This window comes from Onthophagus taurus, chromosome 1 (genome assembly GCF_036711975.1).
Source record: "Onthophagus taurus isolate NC chromosome 1, IU_Otau_3.0, whole genome shotgun sequence".
NCBI lineage: Eukaryota > Metazoa > Arthropoda > Insecta > Coleoptera > Scarabaeidae > Onthophagus > Onthophagus taurus.
Window position 1 is genome coordinate 31398485 of NC_091966.1, and position 23885 is coordinate 31422369.

The 23885-nt window shown below is 32.0% G+C and overlaps 3 protein-coding genes across 4 annotated transcripts in view; 2 read left to right on the forward strand and 1 right to left on the reverse strand.

Annotated features, from left to right (window-relative positions):
* The first annotated feature begins 1455 nt into the window (after window positions 1-1455).
* On the forward strand, window positions 1456-2782 carry LOC111417614 (ribosomal protein L28). Its single transcript, XM_023049946.2, has 5 exons — window positions 1456-1528; window positions 1864-1956; window positions 2155-2283; window positions 2342-2455; window positions 2641-2782. The coding sequence occupies exons 2-5, from the start codon at window positions 1870-1872 to the stop codon at window positions 2731-2733; spliced, it is 423 nt and encodes a 140-aa protein (XP_022905714.1). The 5' UTR covers window positions 1456-1528; window positions 1864-1869; the 3' UTR covers window positions 2734-2782.
* Window positions 2783-6067: 3285 nt separating this feature from the next.
* Window positions 6068-10293, reverse strand: LOC111417597 (mediator complex subunit 23). 2 transcript variants are annotated; one of them, XM_023049928.2, is made up of 2 exons: window positions 9643-9730; window positions 6068-9590 (listed from the first exon to the last, which is right to left on the reverse strand). In XM_023049928.2, the coding sequence occupies exon 2, from the start codon at window positions 9493-9495 to the stop codon at window positions 6172-6174; it is 3324 nt and encodes a 1107-aa protein (XP_022905696.1). In that variant the 5' UTR covers window positions 9496-9590; window positions 9643-9730; the 3' UTR covers window positions 6068-6171. The 2 variants fall into 2 exon arrangements, with proteins under 2 accessions (XP_022905696.1, XP_022905695.2); XM_023049927.2 differs by having other exon boundaries at window positions 6068-10293.
* A 1408-nt stretch (window positions 10294-11701) lies between these two features.
* Window positions 11702-23885, forward strand: part of LOC111417604 (BTB/POZ domain-containing protein 8) — a 28714-nt gene continuing 16530 nt past the window's right edge. Inside the window, exon 1 of the mRNA XM_023049934.2 lies at window positions 11702-12571. Within this exon, the coding sequence (XP_022905702.1) occupies window positions 11834-12571 (738 nt within the window). The 5' untranslated portion in view covers window positions 11702-11833. The remainder of the gene's footprint in view (window positions 12572-23885) is intronic.

Genomic DNA, 23885 nt, shown 5'->3' on the forward strand with positions numbered 1-23885 from the left:
ATTTCAACATTTTTTTTCCTAATATTTTTCCAATCCAACCCATCAATTATCATACATTATTTTAAAGAGAAAGCTTTGAGCTTTAATTTAGAATAAGTCTCATTCCTTAATTTCAATAAATACGACTTCCAGGAATTTTTAAATTAGCATCTTTTTTGACACTTTTAGGTTATACGAAAATGTAAGTTTTGTTTCAACATTTTTTTTCTCAATATTTTTGCAATCCAACCCATCAATTATCATACATTATTTTAAAGAGAAAGCTGCGAGCTTTAATTTAGAATAAGTCTCATTCCTTAATTTCAATAAATACGGCTTGCAGGAATTTTTAAATTAGCATCTTTTTTGACACTTTCAGGTTATACGAAAATGTTAGTTTTAAATCAATACTCTTTTTCTCAATATTTTTCTAATTCAACCCAACGATTATAATACATTGATTTAAACAGAAAGCTTTAAGCTTCAATTTACAATAAGTTTCATTTCTAAATTTCAATAAACACGGCTTCCAGGAATTTTTGAATTAGCATCTTTTTTGACACTTAGATTATGCGAAAATAGGGGGATTACATATTTTGCTAAAATTGATTCCAAAGGCCTTTACTGAGTGTATTTTGATAGCGTTTTAATTCTGTCTGATTCTGTCACAAAGTTTCAAAATTTTTCACTTCTTGGGACACAAAGGGTTAATCACAGTGGAAACCGAGTCAAGTTGGATAACCTTAAAATAATAAAATTTTATTCCGATCTTTTTATCAATTTTAAAACAATTCGAATTCTTTACGAGTATCTCGCATTCATAACAAATTCGTTAATTGTAGTTAATTTAAATCGATTCTAATTAAGAGAAATAAATTAAAAATATCTTTTTTTGAAGAAGATTTTCCATTGGATGCTGGAGATGAAGGACCATTAGTTGAGAATCTGCAGCCTCTGATTGCTGATAAACGTCAATTCCTCGTAGAGCAAGCATAATCATCAAATCAAGAAGTAGCGACTAATAAAACATCTGTGATTGTTTTTAAAGACTTGTCGCCTATTCCTGGACCAAGCGGTATTTCTTGGAAACTCACAAGAAATCAATATTCAGTTATATTAACGGATTCAGGGCAGAAGTCTATACTTGAGAAAAAAAATGAAAAACAACTAAAGCTTCTCTCGGAAATCACTAGAGTTTCATCTAGCAAATAGATCCGCGATTCCAAAATACAGTACATCAATTTGTGAAGATTCATCTTCAGAGTCAGATGTAGATCTAAAAGAAATCTGCCAAAACTCCTCTGATGATGATAATTGGTCAGAAATGAGTGAAAATGAAGATGAGCGAAAATCTAACAAAACAAGTTTTATGCTTAAAAAACAATTAGAGTTGAAGGAAAAAGATTTTGTGATTGTTTCAAACGACAAAATCATATTTAAATCACCCGCCATGTACCTATTTCTAATAACCTGAAGAGGGCGCTGATAACATAGCGTTGATTTCCGTAACCTGTCCACCATCTTCCTTTCATTCTGACGCCTCAACACGGTGAGTACCATTTCGTTCAGTTCATCCCAATATTCGCTAGAAACAACTCATTTTAGCTTTTATTAAACTAAAATAATGATTTCTATTCGTATTGTAATGAAGCATTCAATATTTATTGAATTAATCTGGTAATTTAAAGTTTTTATTGTTTACCACGTGTTCAAATTTTTTCTTACTTTCTTATAAATTTTAATGATGATTACCACAAACCACTTCTCGAAGCCTTCGATGAAGACAAAACTCATCACCCATCTATACTGATTAAAAAAAATTAAATTAATTTTTTTAAGTTAACGTCAAGGAAACATTTTGAGGTTAGTTTGTGTTTGTTCTAGGTTAAGATGTCTTCGCATTTGGTGTGGAGCATAATTCGTAATAACAATGCATTCCTTCTCAAGAAGAGGAATATTGACAAACCGTTCAGTACTGTAAGTACGTAATCTTTTTTTTATGTTATCTATTTAGTACTCATAATAAGAACTCAATGTGTTTATGATGATACGTAACCACCAAGATCTCTGATTTGTGATTATATTCTTTGCTACTTCTGATGTATTTTTTTATACACAACATATATTATTTAAATGGTTTGATTTATTAAATAAGTTTGTTTCTTGTTTAAATAGGAACCTATGAATTTGACCAATTTAAACTCCTACAGATATAATGGGTTAGTTCATAAAAAAGCTGTAGGTATTGTAGATGCCACTGATAAAAAAGGATTTACGGTTGTTTATAAGAAAGCTAATAAACAAGTAGGTATAAATGAAATGTGTTATGTTTGATAATTGCTATAATTCGTTATTCTTATAGAATAAGCCAAGAAAAAATATAATTAAAACTACCATGAAGGCTGGTCCAAGACGTTCTTTGGCTAAGTTGAAGAATTTAATGCAAAAGAATAGATATCGTACCGATTTGACCAAGGTAATTTTATTTAATTTATTAAAATTTGATTAAAATCTTAATTTTTTGTGATGAGCATTACCACCAAGATCATTGAGAGTATTGATGATAATTTTGCATGTATTACCTGAGGTTATTATTATTATGTTTCAATATTATTGTCTTCTTGTGATTGTATCTAATTAGAATGTTTAAATATTTTTTAGGCCGCCCTTCGCAGAGCATGCGCAATCAGCAGGTCACAAAAGGTCAAGAAGGACAGACAGCAAAGACGCGCTGCTGTTAAGAAAACTGAATAAGTGATGTTTATTTTTTATTTAAAAGATTTCAATAAATATGAAAAATTTTGTAAGGTTTTTTTTTGCGCCCATAACATTTTCCAGTTTAATGTAAATTTAATAAACTTAATAAAGAGGTACACAAAGATAAAAACAAGGAGATTTTTTAGTAATGTAATCCTTATTAACCATGCTACTATAGCAGTGGCAAATCAAACAACAAAAGTCCTTATAGTGAGTTTACACATGCATGGATTTAGTGGCGCCAATAAAAACTGGCGCGCCAGTAAAATTAAATTGCATGTGTAAACATCAACTGGCATGCAAGTTGAAACCATGCATGCATGGATCGGAAAAGTCTGCACCCTTCTGAAATTACTGGCGCCAGTGATGAGTCTAAAACATGTAACCATAGCAACATAGGTGAGTGTCCACAAAAATACAAAATTTTTTAATGTCAAATTTAGGTTATGTTTCATTGAATTCAAATTAAATCCCAATTACGTTAACACATTCAACGATAACGTATCGTAAGTATCGGTAACGTCGGAAAAGCTCATTCAACATATTGCACTCTGTGCAATACACTTTAAAAATGAAACTGGCGTGTCACTTATTTTTTACATGAGCCACGCTAGTGGCACATGTAATGTAAACCTTTACTGGCGTGCAAGTAGAACTGGCGCCACTAAATCCATGCATGTCTAAACTCACCTTTAGCTTTGTGAAAAAAATGTCAGTTTGAGTTAGGGTTGAAAAAATTTATGTCTATTAAGTTTGACACACGATTTCTAAAAAGAGGAGTAGAACAATATTCTTGGCAAGTAATTTCAAAAAATGGCCTGTTTAGTCAAGATTCCAAAATGGTAGAACGCTTGCCATCTCTCTTCATAAAAAATATTGCCCGTCTTTCTGCAAAAAACACGTTATTTAAAAAAATTATACTTTCCTATGCTATTTGTATTTCCTACTTATTTTCTCTTAACTTTATTAGAAGATGTGTCACTCAATATCTACGAACTACAAAATGTGGTTTCAACAAAATGGTTACCCTTATGTCTTGCAAAAGGACTGTTTCGAAAAAAGACAAAATTAAACAAAACGAATTATTAATTTATTTATTACTTTTATTGCATTATTTTCTAAAACTAAAACAAATGATCAAATTGTTTGCTGTCGCATGCATGAAAAGATCTCTTTACTATATCATTTCTGCTACGATCTTGGCTTTGAACGTCTTTTGCTGAGAAAGATGAAAGCTAACTAGATAGCGATGTTATTGCTAAATGCTGGTCCCGGATAACTCGGTTTGAACCACTCCCGGGCGTTATCGTCCACCTTTTTGTGAAATAATAATAGAGTTTAAATATTGCGTTTTAGTGCAAATCGTTTTAGTCCGACTTGTAATCAAAGTTGGCAAAGCTTCAGGGTGGCGACGCGTTCTCGTTAAGGATTGATTATTTGAGAAAACGTGATGAGTCGGAGACCAGAATGAGACGAGGGCGTTTAGACACTTCTTGCGTGACCAACGGTTTTAGGCCACAGCTGAATTGACTTGTAGGTGCGATCGTCTGATAATCTTCGTTGGAGGAATTGACGTTATTGCGCAGACCAGCGGCGTTGTCATACTTAGTAGTAGGTATTTGTCGATTGATGACCTTGATTGTTCGACCTTGACCTTCTGTGCCAGGAGGAGGTTCGTCAATCGGCAAATAGATGCGATGTGACCTTGACCTTGAGGTTCCGCAAGGAGATCTGTCAATCGGTAAGTAGAGATGAAGGTTCACCCCCATATCATTAATATCATACATAAATAGCGCGTGGTTACGGTACCAGCAGCAGTGTGCTTAATTGTAATCAGTTGTAAGCAGTTAAGTTTAGTTTTTAAATTTAATAACAAGTAAGTTTAAATAATACATATACGACGTGTAACAACATAACTAATATTATAATGTATATTTAGTAGCATCAAGACATCAGTATTCAAGATCAGCTAATATAAAGAGGAGCTCTGCAATGGAGCAGCAAAGTGTTGCTAAAAAGTCGAGAAATAGTTCAAATCCGCAAAGCATTTCAATGTTAGAGCAATCGATGTCTGAGGATTTTTTTAAACATCAGAAGCCGAAAACAAATCGTAATGGGGTGGAGAATAAACATTTGGTAGAGCAATCGATACCTGAGGATTTTTTTAAACAGCAGAAGGCGAAAACAAACTTCAACGGTTCGCAAAATATATCATTACTTGAGCAACCGACACCTGAAAAGTTTTTTAAACATGAGAAGCCGAAAACAAGCTTTAATGGAAGTACTGGGATAAACGTACAAAATGGATTTATAGATTGTCAAAATACCACACAAGCGGTAGTTGAAGGGGGTGGTTTGTTACAAGATTTAAGACCATTCATAATGATAATGAAGTGGTTACAAGAATTGATAATATTGAAACTATAATGAATATACCGGAAAATATAACGGATGGATGTAGAGGACCGCTTTATTCAGAAACAATATATAGTTTAAATAAAAGTCGTACTAAGTGGGTGTCAGCAGGGTTGTGTGCAGAATTGCACTTTGACCCAGTGGTAAAATTAATGGGAAAAGGTCAATGTTTAACATTAACCGAAAACGATTGCAATAATATTATAGTTTATACTAAGTCATCAATTATCAATAACAAACAGTTTTGGAAGAACACCATCACATTTAGTGTTGTGTAATATTAATATATCCTGTGATTGGATAGAAAACATTCGAAATGTTTTAAAGTTAGAGAGAGAGGAGGTGAATGTGTTTACATAGCATATGATTCTTTACATGAACTCTGGAAAACAGCAGATTTAGCATCAAATCCCTTGAAATTATTGAAAAGTTTAAAAGATGCGATTTAATGGTAATATCCTGCAAAGTCACTATATTGTGCCTCCGCTGGATTACAATTTTAATAACTTTAGTTAAGTAATATGTATACCTAATTGAATGGCTAGGTTGCTTGATATCACTTAGTGTCCCCAAATTGCTCTGTAGAGAATAAATATTGTGCCATGCAATAGACACCATACTGCATCCACATCGCTAAAAGCTATAACCACGCAAAATTCGCGGTATTTTTCCGACGAGTTGATCCTATTGATGCTCAGAGGCTCTACACATAAAAAAACTAAAATTAGAATCATTGTTTGCTACATATTTGAAAACTACATTGCCCTCATTTGTGGCCAGTCTATCCGCAATGGAAATATTTCTCTTCAAACGTTGCTAAAAATTATATTTTTCTCCTGTTTTCTCCAAATGTTTAAAATGTATTTATCAGGTATTAACATTATCTTTTTAGGCTATAACAATAAATCAATTAAACTTAGAAGATTTAAATAATTTTATTTTTCCTTATATTATTTAAAAAGATTACAAAAGAATAACATAATTTAAAGAAATTTTAGTTTTGTTATCTTTCATCTCCATTTATTGTGAAGTTACTGTACTAGCAGTAACAGTTACCATGGGTGGTGGTGGAGGTGGAACAGGTGTGGTAACAATTTCATCAAGATTAACGATAAATCTAAGTCTTTTTTGCAACTTGGGTCTCAATTTTCGTACGATAACTTCAAGTTCTTTTTTCAAACTATCTCCAACAAACATATATTTAATATGATACAAAAAATCGCAGATGGGGTCGAGGTATTTCCATTCTTCTTGTGCTTGATCAACTTGCGCCACCAATTCGTATAAAGGTACCACAATTTCTGTTACGATTCTTGCCAAAAATGGACCAATTAGATGACATATGTACAATAATTGATATTCGGATTGAATTATCGGCGGTAGTTTGTCTTTTATCCATGTAGGTACCGTTGCCATTTGTCCGGGAGCTGCATGATGCCAAATTGAATGAGCCAAAGCCAAATGATGACTATAACGATTTTGTAAATAACCAGAATGTGTTAATGTGAAATTGAATAAAGTATACGGAGAATTGGTCCATTTCCACGTTTGTAAATCCATAAGAATTGAGTATAAACGATCTAAAAGTATAGACCAATAACTTGTTGGTAAAGCTGTTAAAATTAATCCGATTGCGTTTATATATTTATGAATTTGATCTTGTGGAATAACGGTGAATCCTTTTGTTATAACATCTAACAGGTTATTAGCGACTGCAACCGCTCCTGAGGGTAAAGCTAATAATTCCGCACAAGTTGTGTATAAAATATGAGCCCCGGCGTTTGCAAATTCATTAAATCTCCAATCGATTCCGGCTATTGGACCGAGATATACTCCAGATAAAGTATCGACAACTCTTTTAACGAGTTTTACGAAATAATCAAGGTTAGGTTCCCATATTTCATCAGCTGGGGTGTTTAAATATAATTGATATTGTTCCGATAAAATTTCTTTGTAAGCACCTAAAACGGCGGCAACAAGTTTTTTCTTCAAAGGTGGTCGATCCCAAAGTTTTCTTTCGTAATAATGCAAGGTGTTGTATAAATGAGTCACCGGTCGATCGTGAAATTTATATAAACAACCTAAATGTTCAAGAAGTATTTCCAAACTCTTCGTTACTTGAGGGATCTCTAAGAAGCGGTGAGTTATAATATCAAAAACCGGTAAAAATCTTAAACAAACGTTCCCAAAATACGGGTTATATTTAGGTAATGTATGTTCGCCGCTGGTTTCGTCTGGTGCAAACTTTTCTGGATATTTTCTATGAAATTCTAAATGTTTTTCGTGCCAATTCATTTGGTTCCAATGATCCGGAGTATTATCTTTAACAAAATCTTGTACTCTATTACGGAATTCGTATGCTTTCAATAGAACCAATTGTATTAAAAACGAACACACTTGAGCTTCACTTCCTTCTTGCGTCCTCAAAGCTAAACACAACACCAGTCTATCTATCGTTACAATATTATATTTCCAAATCATTTCGTTAATCGTATCGACGCATTTATTGACGTGTTGTCCCCCAGCTGAGTTGGTAAACTCAAAAACGAGACAATCACAAAATTTTCTGAGATGAGCCGACAAAGCTCGCGCTCCAATTCGCTCCAAAATCTTATAAGCAATTGGACTGATATGTTCAGTTTCTAACAGCATTTTCCATAAGAGACAAAGAAATAATGGTGGCGAACTTGGAACACCAAAGTGAGCTAAAATATCGTTTTCGTTATTCATCGAAGCCCATTTTCGGTATTCTTCGTCGATTGCTTTTTTTAATTGGGGTTTATTTTCTTTTGGAACTGGATGTTGTTGGAAAAATTTCGCCATCGCTTCCGGAAAACACTCCAATGTATGAGCGGCCCATGCGTGAGGTGTACTTTGAGCAATCGAAGCTAACAATTCGGTACACCAAGACCCATCAGCACCAGTAACATGCGTAGCTCTTGCTAAAGTTAAAACCAAAACTCGATTTAATTCCTCCGATTCAGCGGAAACTAAAGTTTTTGGTTCAGATAAAAAACTAGAAAGTTTTGGTTGAACTTCCCCAGATCCCAACCCAGTTATCAACCTCAAAGCGGTTGATTCAACGCATAAATGTAACTGCGTGTGATTAGCTTGAGGGCCAGCTGCTAAAGAGTGTAAGTGACTTAATAATTGTACTCTATAATGAGGATGAATATGATGTATGCGATAACTAAACATTTCTAAAAGTGTGTAAAGTGTTGCCCATGCGTGTGCTTTATAAACAGTTGGTAATAATTGACTAATAAATCCTTTAATTCCCAAAGATTCGATTTCTGTATAAACCAACAACCGACTGTAAGTTTCAACCAACGCGGGTGCTAACGCAACTCCCGCTTTTTGTTGAGCTAACTTCATCACATGAGTCACAATGCTATGAATAAGACTCATTTTTGAATGAATCGTTAACGAGTCAAGTACAGCCATTGAAAGAGGTGCCGAAGGAGGTGTTGGACTCTTTGACCCTTGAACGCTCTCAACCAAAGCTGCCATCGGTTTACTAAAAACATCTTGATTCGTAGAATACGCATTACACAAAAGAATAATCCGATAATCAGGTCCCATTGTTAATGGGGCATTACCCGGTGGTAAAAGATGTTGTAAAAATTCATATTGAGCGCGTAATTTCTTTGGGATCGGTGCGTTTTGTAATGGGTGTCCTTCAACTTGGGCTTTTTTAGTTAAATGAATCCATGTACACGTCATCGCCATTTGTCTTGTACATTGTGGTTGGGTGACATCGAAAGCTGGGGGAGTCTCATCTTCGGGATAAAATAATTCGTATAATTTTAAAACCGGGAGAAAATTGCTTAGAGGATTTCGATGAATCGCACCGGAAATAAATTGTAATAACACCCACATCAATTGATCGCGTCCTCTTTTATATTCCTTACCTTGCAATCGATCGACAAGGGCTAACACAATATTTTGAAAATTAGCAAAATAAAACAAAATGAAATAAATCAATTGCGACGAAAGATGTAACCATAGCCCTTGCGAAATATTATCATTAACATCATTTTCACTTTTATCCATTGCTAAAATGACTAATTCAATAATTTGCTCTTCTAAAGCAGCGCAATGTTGGCGATGTTGTTTTTGTAAACCCAACATTCCACAAACCATGTCCCTTGAGTATGGCTGTTCAATTACATAACGCAATAAACCACTTTGTTTTTGTAATACATCAGGTTCGTAAGGTAAAGTTCCTTTTATTGTGTATCTTAAAGTAATTGGATCTAATTTCCAAGGATTTACAAGATGTTCAGGACATCCACTATGTTCAACGACAGGTCTCATCTCTCCATGTCCTATAACAGATACCATTTGAGCACAAAATCGAAAACTTTCGATATACTTAATAAATAATCCGCTTAATCTCCAATGAGGAAATTCGCTGTACGATTTTTGAAGCTCATTTACTAAGAGATAACCAGGTAATAAACATTGATCTCTATCCATAATTTTACGTACCAACTCAGTTAAAATCATCATTAAAGGGTTTTGCCCAACACTTATACTATTAGGTATAGTTTTAGCTTTTTCACAACAGCCTCGCATTATTTCTCTCACTCCTTTGTACTCGACCAAATCAATCGTATTTAAAATTAACTTAAAACATTGCATCCAAAAATCCGAATTGGTCATTTGAAGTTGTTCAAAAGTAATTACTTGTTCGCACACTAATCTAGCTGGTAAAGCATTCGTTCGTATCAACCTTTCCAATAACTCCAATAATAATTGTAATTGACTTTCCGAGCATACTTTCAAAGTTAAAGCCACTGTTAAGTAATGTTTTATCGCCGCTTCCGTTTGGTCTTGATTCATTCGTTTAAAAGCCGCTGTTAAATCCAAAACCCATCCTTTCTTCTTGTTTTCTTCATTCTCCGGGCGGTGTTTTACAAAACAGGCGAAAGCTTCTTGCACATTTTCAGCGTAAAGGATATCGTTTATAACTTTATTTAAGGAATCAGTCATTTTTATAGATGTTATTTAACCGCTTTTAATTAGTTTCTTCGATTCATTTCTCGATATATTTGTGTTATCGTGTTATTTTGATTATTTAAATACTAAACAAGTTTTGAGGTTAGTTATTTTTATGTGAATTTCTCAGTTGATTTGTCAGGTTGGGTTATGTTTTGGATTCTAATGGCGGGATATTTAAAAATTTATTAATTTATTATTGTAATAAATATAAAGTTATAATTATAAACTAAAATAATTATTAATATTTTTATTGTTAATATTACAAATCGTTTTATTTAATTATTTTGAATGATGAAGTTCTAAATATCTCTTATAAAGTTTGACAACAGATGGCATCACAATATAAATCTTTTAAAATAACTTTTATATTTAATAAATTTGCAATATTATTTATCAAAAGTTAATTTTTGGCATAAATCTTCATTCTCTTAAGAAACTAAAGATAAACATTCAATAAATCAATCTTTCATCTTATTATTTATTTTAGTTAATTAACAATTTATTACTTTCGCAATATAGGCAACCAATGTTGCTATATAACTATATGCGTCATCTAAAATTTTAGTTTTGAATCATTTTATTCTTAAATAATTATAATTAATAGGAAAATTAAAGTATGGTTTTACATTTCTATTGAAAATTATATATTACGCAATTGCCCCCATAAGTTTGCACCTTATTCCGTCATTAAATATTAATATTTAAGTAATAGCTCTGTATTACCGATTTCGGGGAATTTTTCAAGCGGGAATTTTAAAAAAAATTTAGGTTTTATAAATTAATATTTGTTACTTTGAATAATATTAATACTTTTCCTAGTTGTTTCTTTTGCTGCAATTTATTGTATATTACATTTTAATTTTAATAATGTTAAAAAAATGTTGGAAATTTAAAAATAATAAATATAAAAATGGAAATAATTTAAAATAATATAACATTTATTATTAATAATTTAAGTAATTTCTACTTAAACATTTTATTTGTAAATAACTTTTTTGTGTTTTTAATTTATTTGGTGATTTTGACATTTGTTATTTTTAGCGCCCAATTTAAAAGATTAAGAAATTTTTTGAAATGGGATTTAAATCTTTACAGGTTTATAAATTACATTTTGAAATATATTGTTTGTTAAAACATATGTTGTTGATAATTTTTTATTAAAGATCACGTACATTTTTTTATTTACAATTTAATAGCCATTTTTGTAATAACCTTAAACAAAAAATCAATAGAAAACAAATCATATTTCAAAACATACATTAGTAGGCTTTGTTTATTAATGTTTTGTAATTTGAGTGGCCAAGTTTTAAGTTAAAAAGACACTCGTTTTGATCAGATAAACAAGATCGTTCTCGCAAGATAAACATTTTAATCATATCTACAAATTGAAACATTTTCAATAGTTTTATATAACAAATTTGTAATAATATCTGGTTACTTGGTGCGTTTTTAATTTCGCTTGATTCATTTGATTGCATCTTTGTTTAAATGTGCGCGCGCAACTCATTTCGCACTTGTTTTGAGTCAGCCAACTCGGATCCTCTCGGTCAGTCAATAATTTCATGGCCAATTGTCCGTGCGCGTTCGCTCTCTCGATTTTCCCTTTAAAAAAACTTTACAATGTAAATGAAAATATTAAATAAAATAGAAAAAAATCGTTTTCGTGTAGTGTTTTACAATGGATTCCGGTCTAGGTAGTGATGAAGAACGCCGAGGAAGAACCACTAAAGAACAAAAACAGAGGCATAATCAACAATTATTAACCGGGTGTTTTATAAACGGTGGTGGAATTGATAGTGTTAGAAGTGATGGTGGTGGTGAAAATGATATCCCCATTAACACTAACGGGGATATGGCTAGAAGAAGTCACCACGAAAGACGTCAAGGGGCGTTACTTTTTCAAACTTCAATACCCCAATACTCAACGATGCACATGCCCGAATGTAGCCCCCCAGATACCCCTTATAATTCAATAGTCCACATTGAAGATGAACCACCACCGCAAGAAATCGAACAACACAAAGCCCCGTTACGATTTTACGTTGACTTAAGTGAAGTTGAAGACCCCGAACCCCCAATCCCACCACCTTCAACATCTGCGAAAAAAAATATTTTTTCGATGGTCATTGATTTTCAAGCTCCCAAAAAGGATATGCCCAAAAATTTAAGACGAAGTAGGGGTGGTTCTGCCGCTAGTAGTAGTAGCAATGGAGATTCCAACGGGGGTGGAATGAAAAACGGTGGTGAATCTTCTAATGGGCATCAATCAAACGGCGAATCTTCCGATTATAACGGAGAGGGATGTTCGAAAACTTTAAGAAAGGGGGTTAGTGAAGAAATAAAAGATGAAGATGAGGTTCGAATCAGCCCAGAAAGTGTTAAACATTCCAATTCGGTTGAACCAGAAACTAAACAGGTGAGATTACATTCTAATAAATTGATTTTAAATTATTATAACCTCAAAATTTTCATGTGACGTTTTGAATAATAACCTCAAAATTATTTTTGACATGTAATACGTCAAAAAATTAACTGTCAAATTTTTTTTACTTGTTATGAAAATAACTAATTATGATGGTTACATATATGTATATCAGTTATCTTATAATATTTAAATTCCTCTCCGATTATGACGGAGAGGGATGTTCGAAAACTTTAAGAAAAGAGGTTAGTGAATAAGTAAAAAATGACAGTGAAGTTTGAGTTAGTCCAGAAAGTATTAAACATTGCAATTCGGTTGAACCAGAAACTAAACAAGTAAGATTATATTGTAATAAATTTAATTTTAAATTATTATAACCTTAAAATTTTTGAATAATAACCTCAAAATTATTTTTGACGTTTCATACTTCAAAAAAATATTCGTTGACGTTTAAGCTGTCAAATTTTTTTTACAAAATAACTTTATTGATGATGGTTTAAACGAAATAAAAATTAAATTGAGGATATATATATTAATTATCTCATAATGTTTAGATAAAATAAACCCAACCCTTTATTTACTGTCGTACATACAATTTGATTATAAAAAATTAATCTAAAAATATAACAAAGTAAATATAGCCACACTAATATTTATTATTCCATTGAGAAGATGCTAGTTTTAATCTAAATTATAAAATCGTTGTTTGTTTTTAATTCAGCACAAAATTTCTAACAGCTGTTTCACAAAACCGGAACACACTGAAAAACTTTATCGCATAATCAAGTCAGTATGAGCGATAAAGATTAAGTATTTGATGTCAGACTCTGAAGATTGAGTAAAACTGGGTCAATGATTCTAAATATTGACCATGAAGTTACTGATTATAAAGAACAAATTTGAGAGCTAAAAATCGATAACATTCTTTTTTTTAGGATCAAATGATATTTTCGTAAAATTACAAGTGTAATTTGAGCGCTGAAATTTGTTTTTTTACGAATTTTATTATAAATCTATTATTGGAATGCTAATCAGCACATTAGTGATAAAGAAAGTTTTGCAAGAACAAGAAATTGCCGACCTACGAATATATTATTTTGGGAAGAGGTCTGAAATTATCAATTACACACTTCTGTTTAGCACAATAAACAACGTGTTTCAATGAATAACTTACCAACAACAATACTTTTCCTTATCGATTCTACTCATTTAATTACATTCCTAACACTGTCTCTTAATTAACTTCCTAATCTAAGCTTTCTCTATCTTTTTTATACATAATTTCCTGACCTTTTGTTCACTTTTTACACCTTTTGTGTACTTAATCTATTTGCTCCAAGCCGTACATTATCATCATCAATTTTCAATCAGCTTTATGTATGTTAATCAGTCTAATTTATAGATTTTTTTCTAAATATTTACGAATTTCGAGGAGATTGGTATTTCAAATCTATCTAGTACTTCAAATAAAAAAAGAATATTTCCATAATCATTTGATGTATTTTTGCAAAATTGTTTTTATGCATCAAATAATTGGCTCATTATAAGCTCCTATATTCCTAATCTGAAAACATAATAAAACACGTGTACTGGCCTTTACCTTTACCTGGCCTTTTATCAATATCCTTATAAAATTGCGCCAGATCCATAGCAGATCATTATTTTAGGCGTATCTATAAAATATTTTAACTAAACAACTTCAAGTATAATTCAAATATGCTCTGAAAGATTGTTATCATTATTACATATTTTAAAAGATTGTACATAAAAAATTGGAGAAGAAATGTTGAAATTATTATCGACACATTGAGACAAAACCACTAATCAAACACGAGGTAATAACTTGAACTAAAAGTATCAATATTTTCCTGATATTGGTTACAATATAAGCTTTAAATCTCCTGCTTCTGATGTTTGCTTACACTATTTGTAGCTGAAGAGCCAAAATCGCAACTAAAAACTACTCGATAAAAGATACAAACTTGTTACCAAATTACCAACCTCAAAATTCATAAATGTAGTCAATGCATTTTGCGATTTAGTAAGGCTATAAGATAATGGCTATAAAATGTTTGCCAAAAAATGTGGTGCTCCCTAATATTCTAGATTTAGCTTCGATTCCCGGACCCTTATTATATCTACACTTTCAACAGCACTGTTGTATACAAAGTCGTATCTTTATGTCGACAATTCTTAATTCTACATGTCTTTTTACATTACAGAAATGCTTATTAAAAATGAATCCTGCAAAATCTGTTGACATGATCTTTGGTAGGTGGACTATCAGTTTCTTCTGCTAGCAACTGTGGCATAAAATGCGACCGCCAAATCATTTTTATCATAACTACGTTGTTTGCAATTTCCTCTTGTACATTCAACAATTTATTATTCAGAAATAACTTTTCATGTTTTGTAATTATTTTAAATTGGGTCATAACTATTAGTACTTTTATTATTTTCTGGTTGGTTTGAATTTGTCTGATTTTGTGGAGGGGCTTGCACTTAAATAACGGGAAGCTGTGTACTATATTGTTGTGAGCATTTTTTCATTATGCTATCCAACAAGAAAGGATGGGGCACGAAGACATCTAGATTAAGAGCTTACAGGAACTGTTATGAATGATTCAGATTATGAAATCTATCGCGCCCGTTTAAAACATTGACCTAACAAGACATAGTCGGTTCGACGCTTTTAGTACTAGTCCTAACAGAAAGCAAACTGATAAATTAGTTCCGTGTGGGATGTTTGATGTTTTGTACTAAAAGCACGCAAATACACGCCTATGCAGACGATGTGGCAATATCTAGCAAACATTGAAAGTGAATCAAAGGAAAAGGGTTCATTAATCAACGAACATAAAGTAAAGTATATGCAGGTGAACAGAAAATCAATCATCGAAGATAACTAGTAGAAGTATTCTTATACCTGGGCTCTAAAATAAACCATTTTAATCACACCAGCAAAGACATACAAGCGAAAATTGTCAGTGGATGTAATCACCCGTACGGAAAACTGATGAAATCCAAAATCTTTGACCAAGGTTCAAAACTGCAAATATACATATAAGAGTACTGTAAGACTAGTCGTAACCTAAGTCTATGAAGCATGGGTATTAATACGACGTGATGAGGAAAGCCTATGAATATTCGAATGAAAAGTATTAAGAAGAATTTATGGCCCAATGCATAATAACGGCACATGAAGAATAAAAATGAACAATAAACTAAACAGTATAATAAAAGACGGTGACGTCATCAGAATTATAAAAAGTCTAGAATTGAGTGGCTAGGGCATATAATGCGTATAAGCGATAACCGAACCCAAAAAAGGATACTTAACTGAAAACCAACAGGTTGAAGAATGACAAAAAGACCAAGAAAGAGGTGGTTGGAAGATATTGGGAGGATCTGAAAACAATGGACGTAAGACGTCGGAATGGCGAAAATTAACTGGGCAAAAGATGATACTTCTGCTTAGAATTGTAAAAATTTTGTGTTGAAATTTCAAAGTGTATTTGGGAAAAATAAAAAAATGCAAGAGAGAACGGTCAACGTTCAAGAGTTGTCAAGACTTCAGCCCAGTATTGGCATGGAAGATGACGTAATATTATGATTGAGAACTTCTTTACATTTGTTTGGCCAAAAAATTGTCCAAAAAAAGCTCAAGTGTTGTTACCACAATAATATCGGTATGAAACGTGGAATATTCGGTTGTGAGTTTCTAACCACTCGAGTACAGTCTGTTGCAATTTCCTTCTATGTTTCCAAATCTTAGTAACACAATACATAATGTCAAAATCACAAACTCCAACAAATATTATCCAAGACCAGCAAGATGTGCACGATTTTTGGTGTTGAAACTCTAATGTTATGTTTGCAATACTAAATTTGTAATCTTTTTTTATGTAATAAATAAACATAAAATGCAAATATTGAGTAAACGTCATATATGTGGATTTCATATTGACTTTATCAGCTTTTAGATAAAGTAATAAAGAAATTGAAGTTGAAAATTTGCAGGTTGTGTAACATTAATCACTAAATGGATTACCGTTGACCCAGTTTTTTGATTTTATGGAAATTTATTATTTTGGAACGGCGAAGGTTAGAGAATATATTTGAGTATTTTTTTCGTAGCTTTTTCAACTTCATTACTTAATCAACATATTCGAAGTTATTATGATTTTTATTTTCAAGTAGAGCTTATCATTCATCTTCTAAATTCTTTTTCTTTTTATAACTGTGATATGAAGAACACTTTCTATATAAATTTATTAGAAAATATCGAAATCTTTTTTGTGTGAAATCGATATAAAGATCCCATTTTCATTTAATAGAAATGGGAAGGATACGACATGTTCTTCTTAAAATTGTTCGATCATGACCCAAAAGCTTTTCTTCATTAATCTTCGTTAAACCACCATGATGATAAGCAAATTTCAAATTAAATATACGAACCGCTGTGGGAATATCATTTTATTATTACTCATATACGACTTCCTGTCTTAATGCATCAATAACTATTTCAGTATATTGTTGTTCTATTTACACTCTTTACATTTCTTGCAGAGTTTACATTCGTTAGCTCATTATTTCAAGAACAATAGTTCTTAAGTTTACCTGCGTTCGTGTGCATCCAAGAGCAACATAATAATATAAGGTTCTATTTCTGGTTCTAGTTTTTAACCAAATGGAAATTTAAATATTCAGTTTACTTAATTGAAATAAATTCTTTGGAATCTTTAGGAATATATTTGACAGGAAGATTTTGAAAATAGACCCAGAGTATATGAATAAACTACTAGAGTGGAGTTGAGAATCTAGTCGACATTAGATGTCGCCAGTTTCGAAACTGTTCGAAAATCGAAGAAAAACCCATCCTTCATTTACTCACCCAAATAGAATAATAAAAGAAGAGTAGTATAAAATTTAAGTTTAAAAAATAACCTCGAATAAAATTAATTAATCGTTAATTAAATTAATTAAGGAAGTTTTTAATGTTTAAACATCAAAAATATCCTTTTTTATCTCATTATTATTTTTTCTAAATTAATTTTTCTTATAACTTTCATTTCTATTAACACTTTTTTTACATAACTGATTAACATACGCCCACACACGTGTACAAAAAATCAATAATAATAGGAGAGTCTAACCATGATTGTCTTTTTTATAATGCAGATGTACGCGAATGATTCAAAAGACTATAAATAAATATATGGAGAGAAAAAAACTTGTATCTTCGCTATTGTAGATGTTAATTTAACTATCATGTGGTTGATAGATTCTCTTTGTCGGCGATAATTATTTTTACCGTACCGCGATTAGATGTTTTCCTCGAGATAAACTCCTTCTGTGTCGTATTAAATTGATTTTATTTTTGACTCTAAGGTCGCAAAATGATACATGAAACCTTTTGCTGGATCGGTGCCAAAATTTCTTTAAAAAACACGGGAATTCTATTTACTCAACAAACCGAGATTAAAGGAATCGTTGTGGTTTATAAAAAAAAATAAATTGTCGAGTTTTGGAATAATATGTTATAGTGTCATTGACGTTGTAAACTTTCTTTCTTTAACTTACGTAAAAAGAAGATAAGGTAGTAAAAAATTTTTTTTATCTGCTCAACAAAAAAACCAAGAATAAATAGAAAGTGAAATATTGATGATATAATCCATCTTTCTATCGATGGATAGAAAGATATTGTTTAAAACAATTAAATTGTTTGTAATAATAAATGTGAGTAATAAATTGAGAGCGAAATCTCTTTACGAAGACATAAATGAGTTGTTAGGTCGTTGTGGTTAACGAGTCGAACGAAAGGTGTTAATTGTTGAGGTTTAGGGTCGACTGAGTTTTCTCTTTTGTACATCTTTTGTCCAATTAACGATTTTAATCTGCATTCAATTAGTAACTAAATGAAAAATTCTAGTTAATTTCGCAAAATTGGTTTGAAATTGAAATGATGATTAGAAATTTTTAAAATAATTGTATATAAATTATCAGAGGTAAATATTTCTTAAAAATTTCGTATTGAGTGCTAAATTTGTTATGTTAGTGGTTAGAAACTTCGTTCAAATTTAATTAGAAATCGTATTAAACCACTAATATGTAAATTTAACCTTAATATTATGCTAAGAATGTTAAAAATGTTAGATTTAGTTAGGTTAGAATTCTTTAGGAATGATCTTCTAACCCCATCTGTTGAAATCTATTACTAATAAAATACTTCAAATCCCATTTATTGCCTAATAACATCATACACGGTGTGTGTATTATTGACTCAAGCTCGAACAAGTTATCATCTACAAAGTTCTAGCAGCATGGCAGTGATCATGTATAATATCTAGAAAAGATTTACCGAAATTAAAGAAAAATGTTAATGTATTTTTTTAGTAATTATAATGCACAATTTCACAATTTCCTTCTTCCTCATTCTCACTGTACAGGGAAGCGTTACTGTACCAAATGTCCAAAAGTATAGTATGATAGGAGTGACCTTAAATCAACTTTTTTACTTACTGGTGATTTTGAGTGAGATTGTACAACTCAAATATTTCTCGAAAGTAAGTAACAAACTCGTTGAATATTTCCGTGAAACAATTTGCAAAGGGCAACCCTTTTTCCAATCTTAACCAGTGTATCTTCAACTAGTTAACAGTCTGTATTCTTTTTCCTGTTAGTTCCAGAGTTGTCCAAAGATTTGATAATAAAAAATTCGAATCCTCTGATACATAGATGTATTGTTGTTGCATACTTGTCTTTTCAATGGTGCCAGAGTCAGTATTATTGCTTGGATAGGAATGAATGTCCAGATACTGTCTGAATAAGTTTTACCAGAATAAGAGGTTTTGTATGTTTTGATCAGTGTCTGAATCGAAATATAAAAGTATGTGTTGTAACTTAGTGCTTGTTCTCATCTGCCTCATCCTACGTATATCCCAAGCATGTAGTTAATGGAATCATTGAAACAGTGAATCGTAACATTGAATATGTTTAAATTTTCTTTGAAATATCTGACAGAGGTTAGGACAATTAAAAAAAATTTTTTTTTAATCACAAGTGCAAATATAAAGTTTCATTGCAAGTTGAGTAACTGTCTGGTTTAGGAACAGTTCTCAAGGCACTTCTAAAGTGTTTTTTCTCTCTAGTCCTGCTCATTTTTTATTTAATTAATGTATGAGTTCGTCATATAACCTACAAATGTCTTTAAAAGGAGTGCCAATTAAAGTGTAGATTGTAACTACACTGAACACATGATAAAAATATTTTTCCTTTACACATTTTTCAACATATAGATCATACATGTTCCTTGTTATAGGTTAGGATTCAGATGCTTTTTGTTGGTATTGTCCTTTTTTGTGTAGTGAAAAACTTTTGATGTGGTCAACATATTGTTTTTATTGTCATTTTCAGTAAAACGTTCCAAAGTAATTTGCAATATTTCTAAGAAAAAATGTTTTGCATACTTTTGATCACGTTACCATCTCTTGGACGTGATTTCCTTAGCTTCAGGTTCCACGCAAGCAAATATTTTATTAGGAATAGTATCCAATTTACCAAATTGATGTAATGGATTTTTCCAAAAGTGCCTATAAGCAACATTTTTCTGGGCACTTCTTTGGCAGTAATAGAAATTTAAATATCTTTAGTTTCTATTTATTCTGTGCAAAGCTGTCTTGACTTTTGCTCTTTTTCTATCATGGTGCTGTTCTAACTACTGATCTTGGTCAGATTAAGTTGAGTAATATTTCTATAACAAGCCATAGATAGACCTAAAACTGATGATAATCATTCCTGAAAATTTCTAACCTTCATACTTCTCTTCTTTCGTTTTGTTAATAGTAAAGGACTTCATGAATCACTCAGTTGGGTTTTAGCTATTGTGGTATTTAGACATCGGAGGTATTTCTCAGTGTTTTAATTAAAAAAATTAAAATTGTTCTTCTCAGTATTTTTCAATGTAAATTTCTTTCACCTATTCATTTTTTTCGTCTTATTTTCTTATTAAATCCCTTCCTTCGTTTGTATATAACTTATTTTTTCAGAGAGTTTGAGCTTTTGCCGCTACCATCTCGTAAAATAACTATATTCTTAAGCCGTCTTTGTCTCTTCTTAGCTCTGAGTACTATCCTGAGTGCTCATTCATACAATACGGCCTGGTCTTCTGTATAATATTAGTAGATAAATGGACAAAAGAGATCTTGATTTACTTTATTATTGACGCCTCTATGTATGAAAAATGTTAAATTCTAATGTGGGTACAGAAAATACCGATCAGTAACGGAAATCGTGCGGAAATATATGACGCCAACTAAATATTACTGATTAGCTGCGTCTTCTCAAATCAGCTATGGCTAATAAAATGTTGCCTGTGGAAAAAAGTCGTAAAATCAATATAGCATACGATACTAATTCGTTCAGGATTTCATGTAATGGTTAATTTGTGTTGACAAGTGCTGAACGCACTTCGTCATTAACCGACATCTTTTAATCATCTCATTTGTGCTGGACATGATCTTGGACATCGGCAATTTCGTCCTCATCAATTTCTTCAATCCGTTCCAATTTCGTTATGATAGTAGATAAACTTTTGTAATTAAAACACTATTTAACAAATACTGTTTAATAAATCACTATTATGGAATAGTATTAATTTTATTTATAATTTATGTTTGACATTAATAATACGTCATCTGTATGTAGGTAATAGGTAAATTCCCATAAATATGATCTGACCTAATGTCACACACTCTCGCGTTTAGGTTATTAAAGTTTTAATCGAGAGATTTTAACTTCTGGAGAAATACACCATTCTTATGACACGTGCACTGTATTTAAAACGTATTAAGTTTCTGCCTTATTTATTTTTAGAGTGATTTATTCATTTGCATTCTTTATAGCTTTATACAACATGTCGTATAGGTTACTCTGTCTATGTACTCTATGTAAACACAGAAATACGTAAACATAGGTAAATTACACGCAGACAACTAAAATAAAGTAATCTTATGAAATTTATTTATGTAAATTGATTCATTAGGCATAATCCAAATTCTTATAATAGTCAACTATGCCCTAAATCAATGCAAGACTAAAAATTATAGCTGACTTCATGCAGCCTTAAGGCAGCCATTTCATGCTTAACAGTTGATTCCGTAGCAGAATCTATTAGGGTTTGCAAAAGACTATAAAAACAAAGCTGTTTTTGTGAAAGACCTTTGTGGTAAGCTGTATGTATAGGAAAAAAAAGGATCTTCGAGCAACTTTAAAGCATTGTGGCGAATTTGTAAAGATGTGATGAGTTTTGTTTAGTTTCTTAATTAATAAGCTTTAATGAATCATAAAATGATCATTCTTCCATAAATACAAAAGTTATTAAATTTCCTAGAATCAAATGCCGCCTTTTAAAATATTTTCCTTTTTTTATAATGATTTATATGTCATAAATTTAACATGTAAACGCAAATATCTCGAGAATGGCTTACGGTTGTGAAGTTAGCCATAGATTCTAGCCATAGATTTAAAAATCGAAAAATGACCGATTTTTGCAACTCGAAACGCAAATTAAAATTCATATTTGAGTTTAGCACTCTTAGAATAACCCGTATACAAAAATTTACGGGGGGGTGTTTTCATTTAAGGGAGAAAAAAAATCCCAAAGTTGTGAACATTGCGTGCGCGCGTATACTGTTCGACCAAAATCGAAAAATGACTAATTTCTGCAACTCGAAACGCAAATTAAAATTCATATTTGTGTTTAACGGTCTTAGAATAACCCGTATACAAAAATTTACGGGGGGGTGTTTTCATTTAAGGGAGTAAAAAAATCCCAAAGTTGTGAACATTGCGTGGGCGCGTATACTGTTCGACCAAAATCGAAAAATGACTAATTTCTGCAACTCGAAACGCAAATTAAAATTCATATTTGTGTTTAGCGGTCTTAGAACAACCCGTATACAAAAATTTACGGGGGGGTGTTTTCATTTAAGGGAGAAAAAAAATCCCAAAGTTGTGAACATTGCGTGCGCGCGTATACTGTTCGACCAAAATCGAAAAATGACTAATTTCTGCAACTCGAAACGCAAATTAAAATTCATATTTGTGTTTAGCGGTCTTAGAACAACCCGTATACAAAAATTTACGGGGGGGTGTTTTCATTTAAGGGAGAAAAAAAATCCCAAAGTTGTGAACATCGCGTGCGCGCGTATACTGTTCGACCAAAATCGAAAAATGACTAATTTCTGCAACTCGAAACGCAAATTAAAATTCATATTTGTGTTTAGCGGTCTTAGAACAACCCGTATACAAAAATTTACGGGGGGGTGTTTTCATTTAAGGGAGAAAAAAAATCCCAAAGTTGTGAACATTGCGTGCGCGCGTATACTGTTCGACCAAAATCGAAAAATGACTAATTTCTGCAACTCGAAACGCAAATTAAAATTCATATTTGTGTTTAGCGGTCTTAGAACAACCCGTATACAAAAATTTACGGGGGGGTGTTTTCATTTAAGGGAGAAAAAAAATCCCAAAGTTGTGAACATCGCGTGCGCGCGTATACTGTTCGACCAAAATCGAAAAATGACTAATTTCTGCAACTCGAAACGCAAATTAAAATTCATATTTGTGTTTAGCGGTCTTAGAACAACCCGTATACAAAAATTTACGGGGGGGTGTTTTCATTTAAGGGAGAAAAAAAATCCCAAAGTTGTGAACATCGCGTGCGCGCGTATACTGTTCGACCAAAATCGAAAAATGACTAATTTCTGCAACTCGAAACGCAAATTAAAATTCATATTTGTGTTTAGCGGTCTTAGAACAACCCGTATACAAAAATTTACGGGGGGGTGTTTTCATTTAAGGGAGAAAAAAAATCCCAAAGTTGTGAACATTGCGTGCGCGCGTATACTGTTCGACCAAAATCGAAAAATGACTAATTTCTGCAACTCGAAACGCAAATTAAAATTCATATTTGTGTTTAACGGTCTTAGAATAACCCGTATACAAATATTTACGGGGGGGTGTTTTCATCTAAGGGAGTAAAAAAATCACAAAGTTCTGAACATCGCGTGCGCGCTTGGAAATTCAGAGTTTTTGATTATTAGGTTGAAAATATGTAAGAACGGATGTGAGAGTCATCTGGGCCAATTGTAGCCTTTGTCTTGAATTTTTTGAAAGATTCAACCATTTCGTCGTAACTGACTTCGGAGATACCAAAGGTGACAGAATTAGTATCATAAACAGCGTGATCGTTACCAGTAGGTTACCAAATGATGCAGGACAGTACATAGCCTCAAAATGATCGACA

Excerpts from the sequence above, each read along its gene's own strand:
- LOC111417614 (XM_023049946.2), top strand. The coding sequence starts at position 1,870 with ATGTCTTCGCATTTGGTGTGGAGCATAATTCGTAATAACAATGCATTC. Across the intron at positions 2,284-2,341 it reads ATAAGAAAGCTAATAAACAA|AATAAGCCAAGAAAAAATAT; the intron begins GTAGGTATAAAT and ends TTATTCTTATAG. Across the intron at positions 2,456-2,640 it reads ATCGTACCGATTTGACCAAG|GCCGCCCTTCGCAGAGCATG; the intron begins GTAATTTTATTT and ends AATATTTTTTAG.
- LOC111417597 (XM_023049927.2), bottom strand. The coding sequence starts at position 10,146 with ATGACTGATTCCTTAAATAAAGTTATAAACGATATCCTTTACGCTGAA.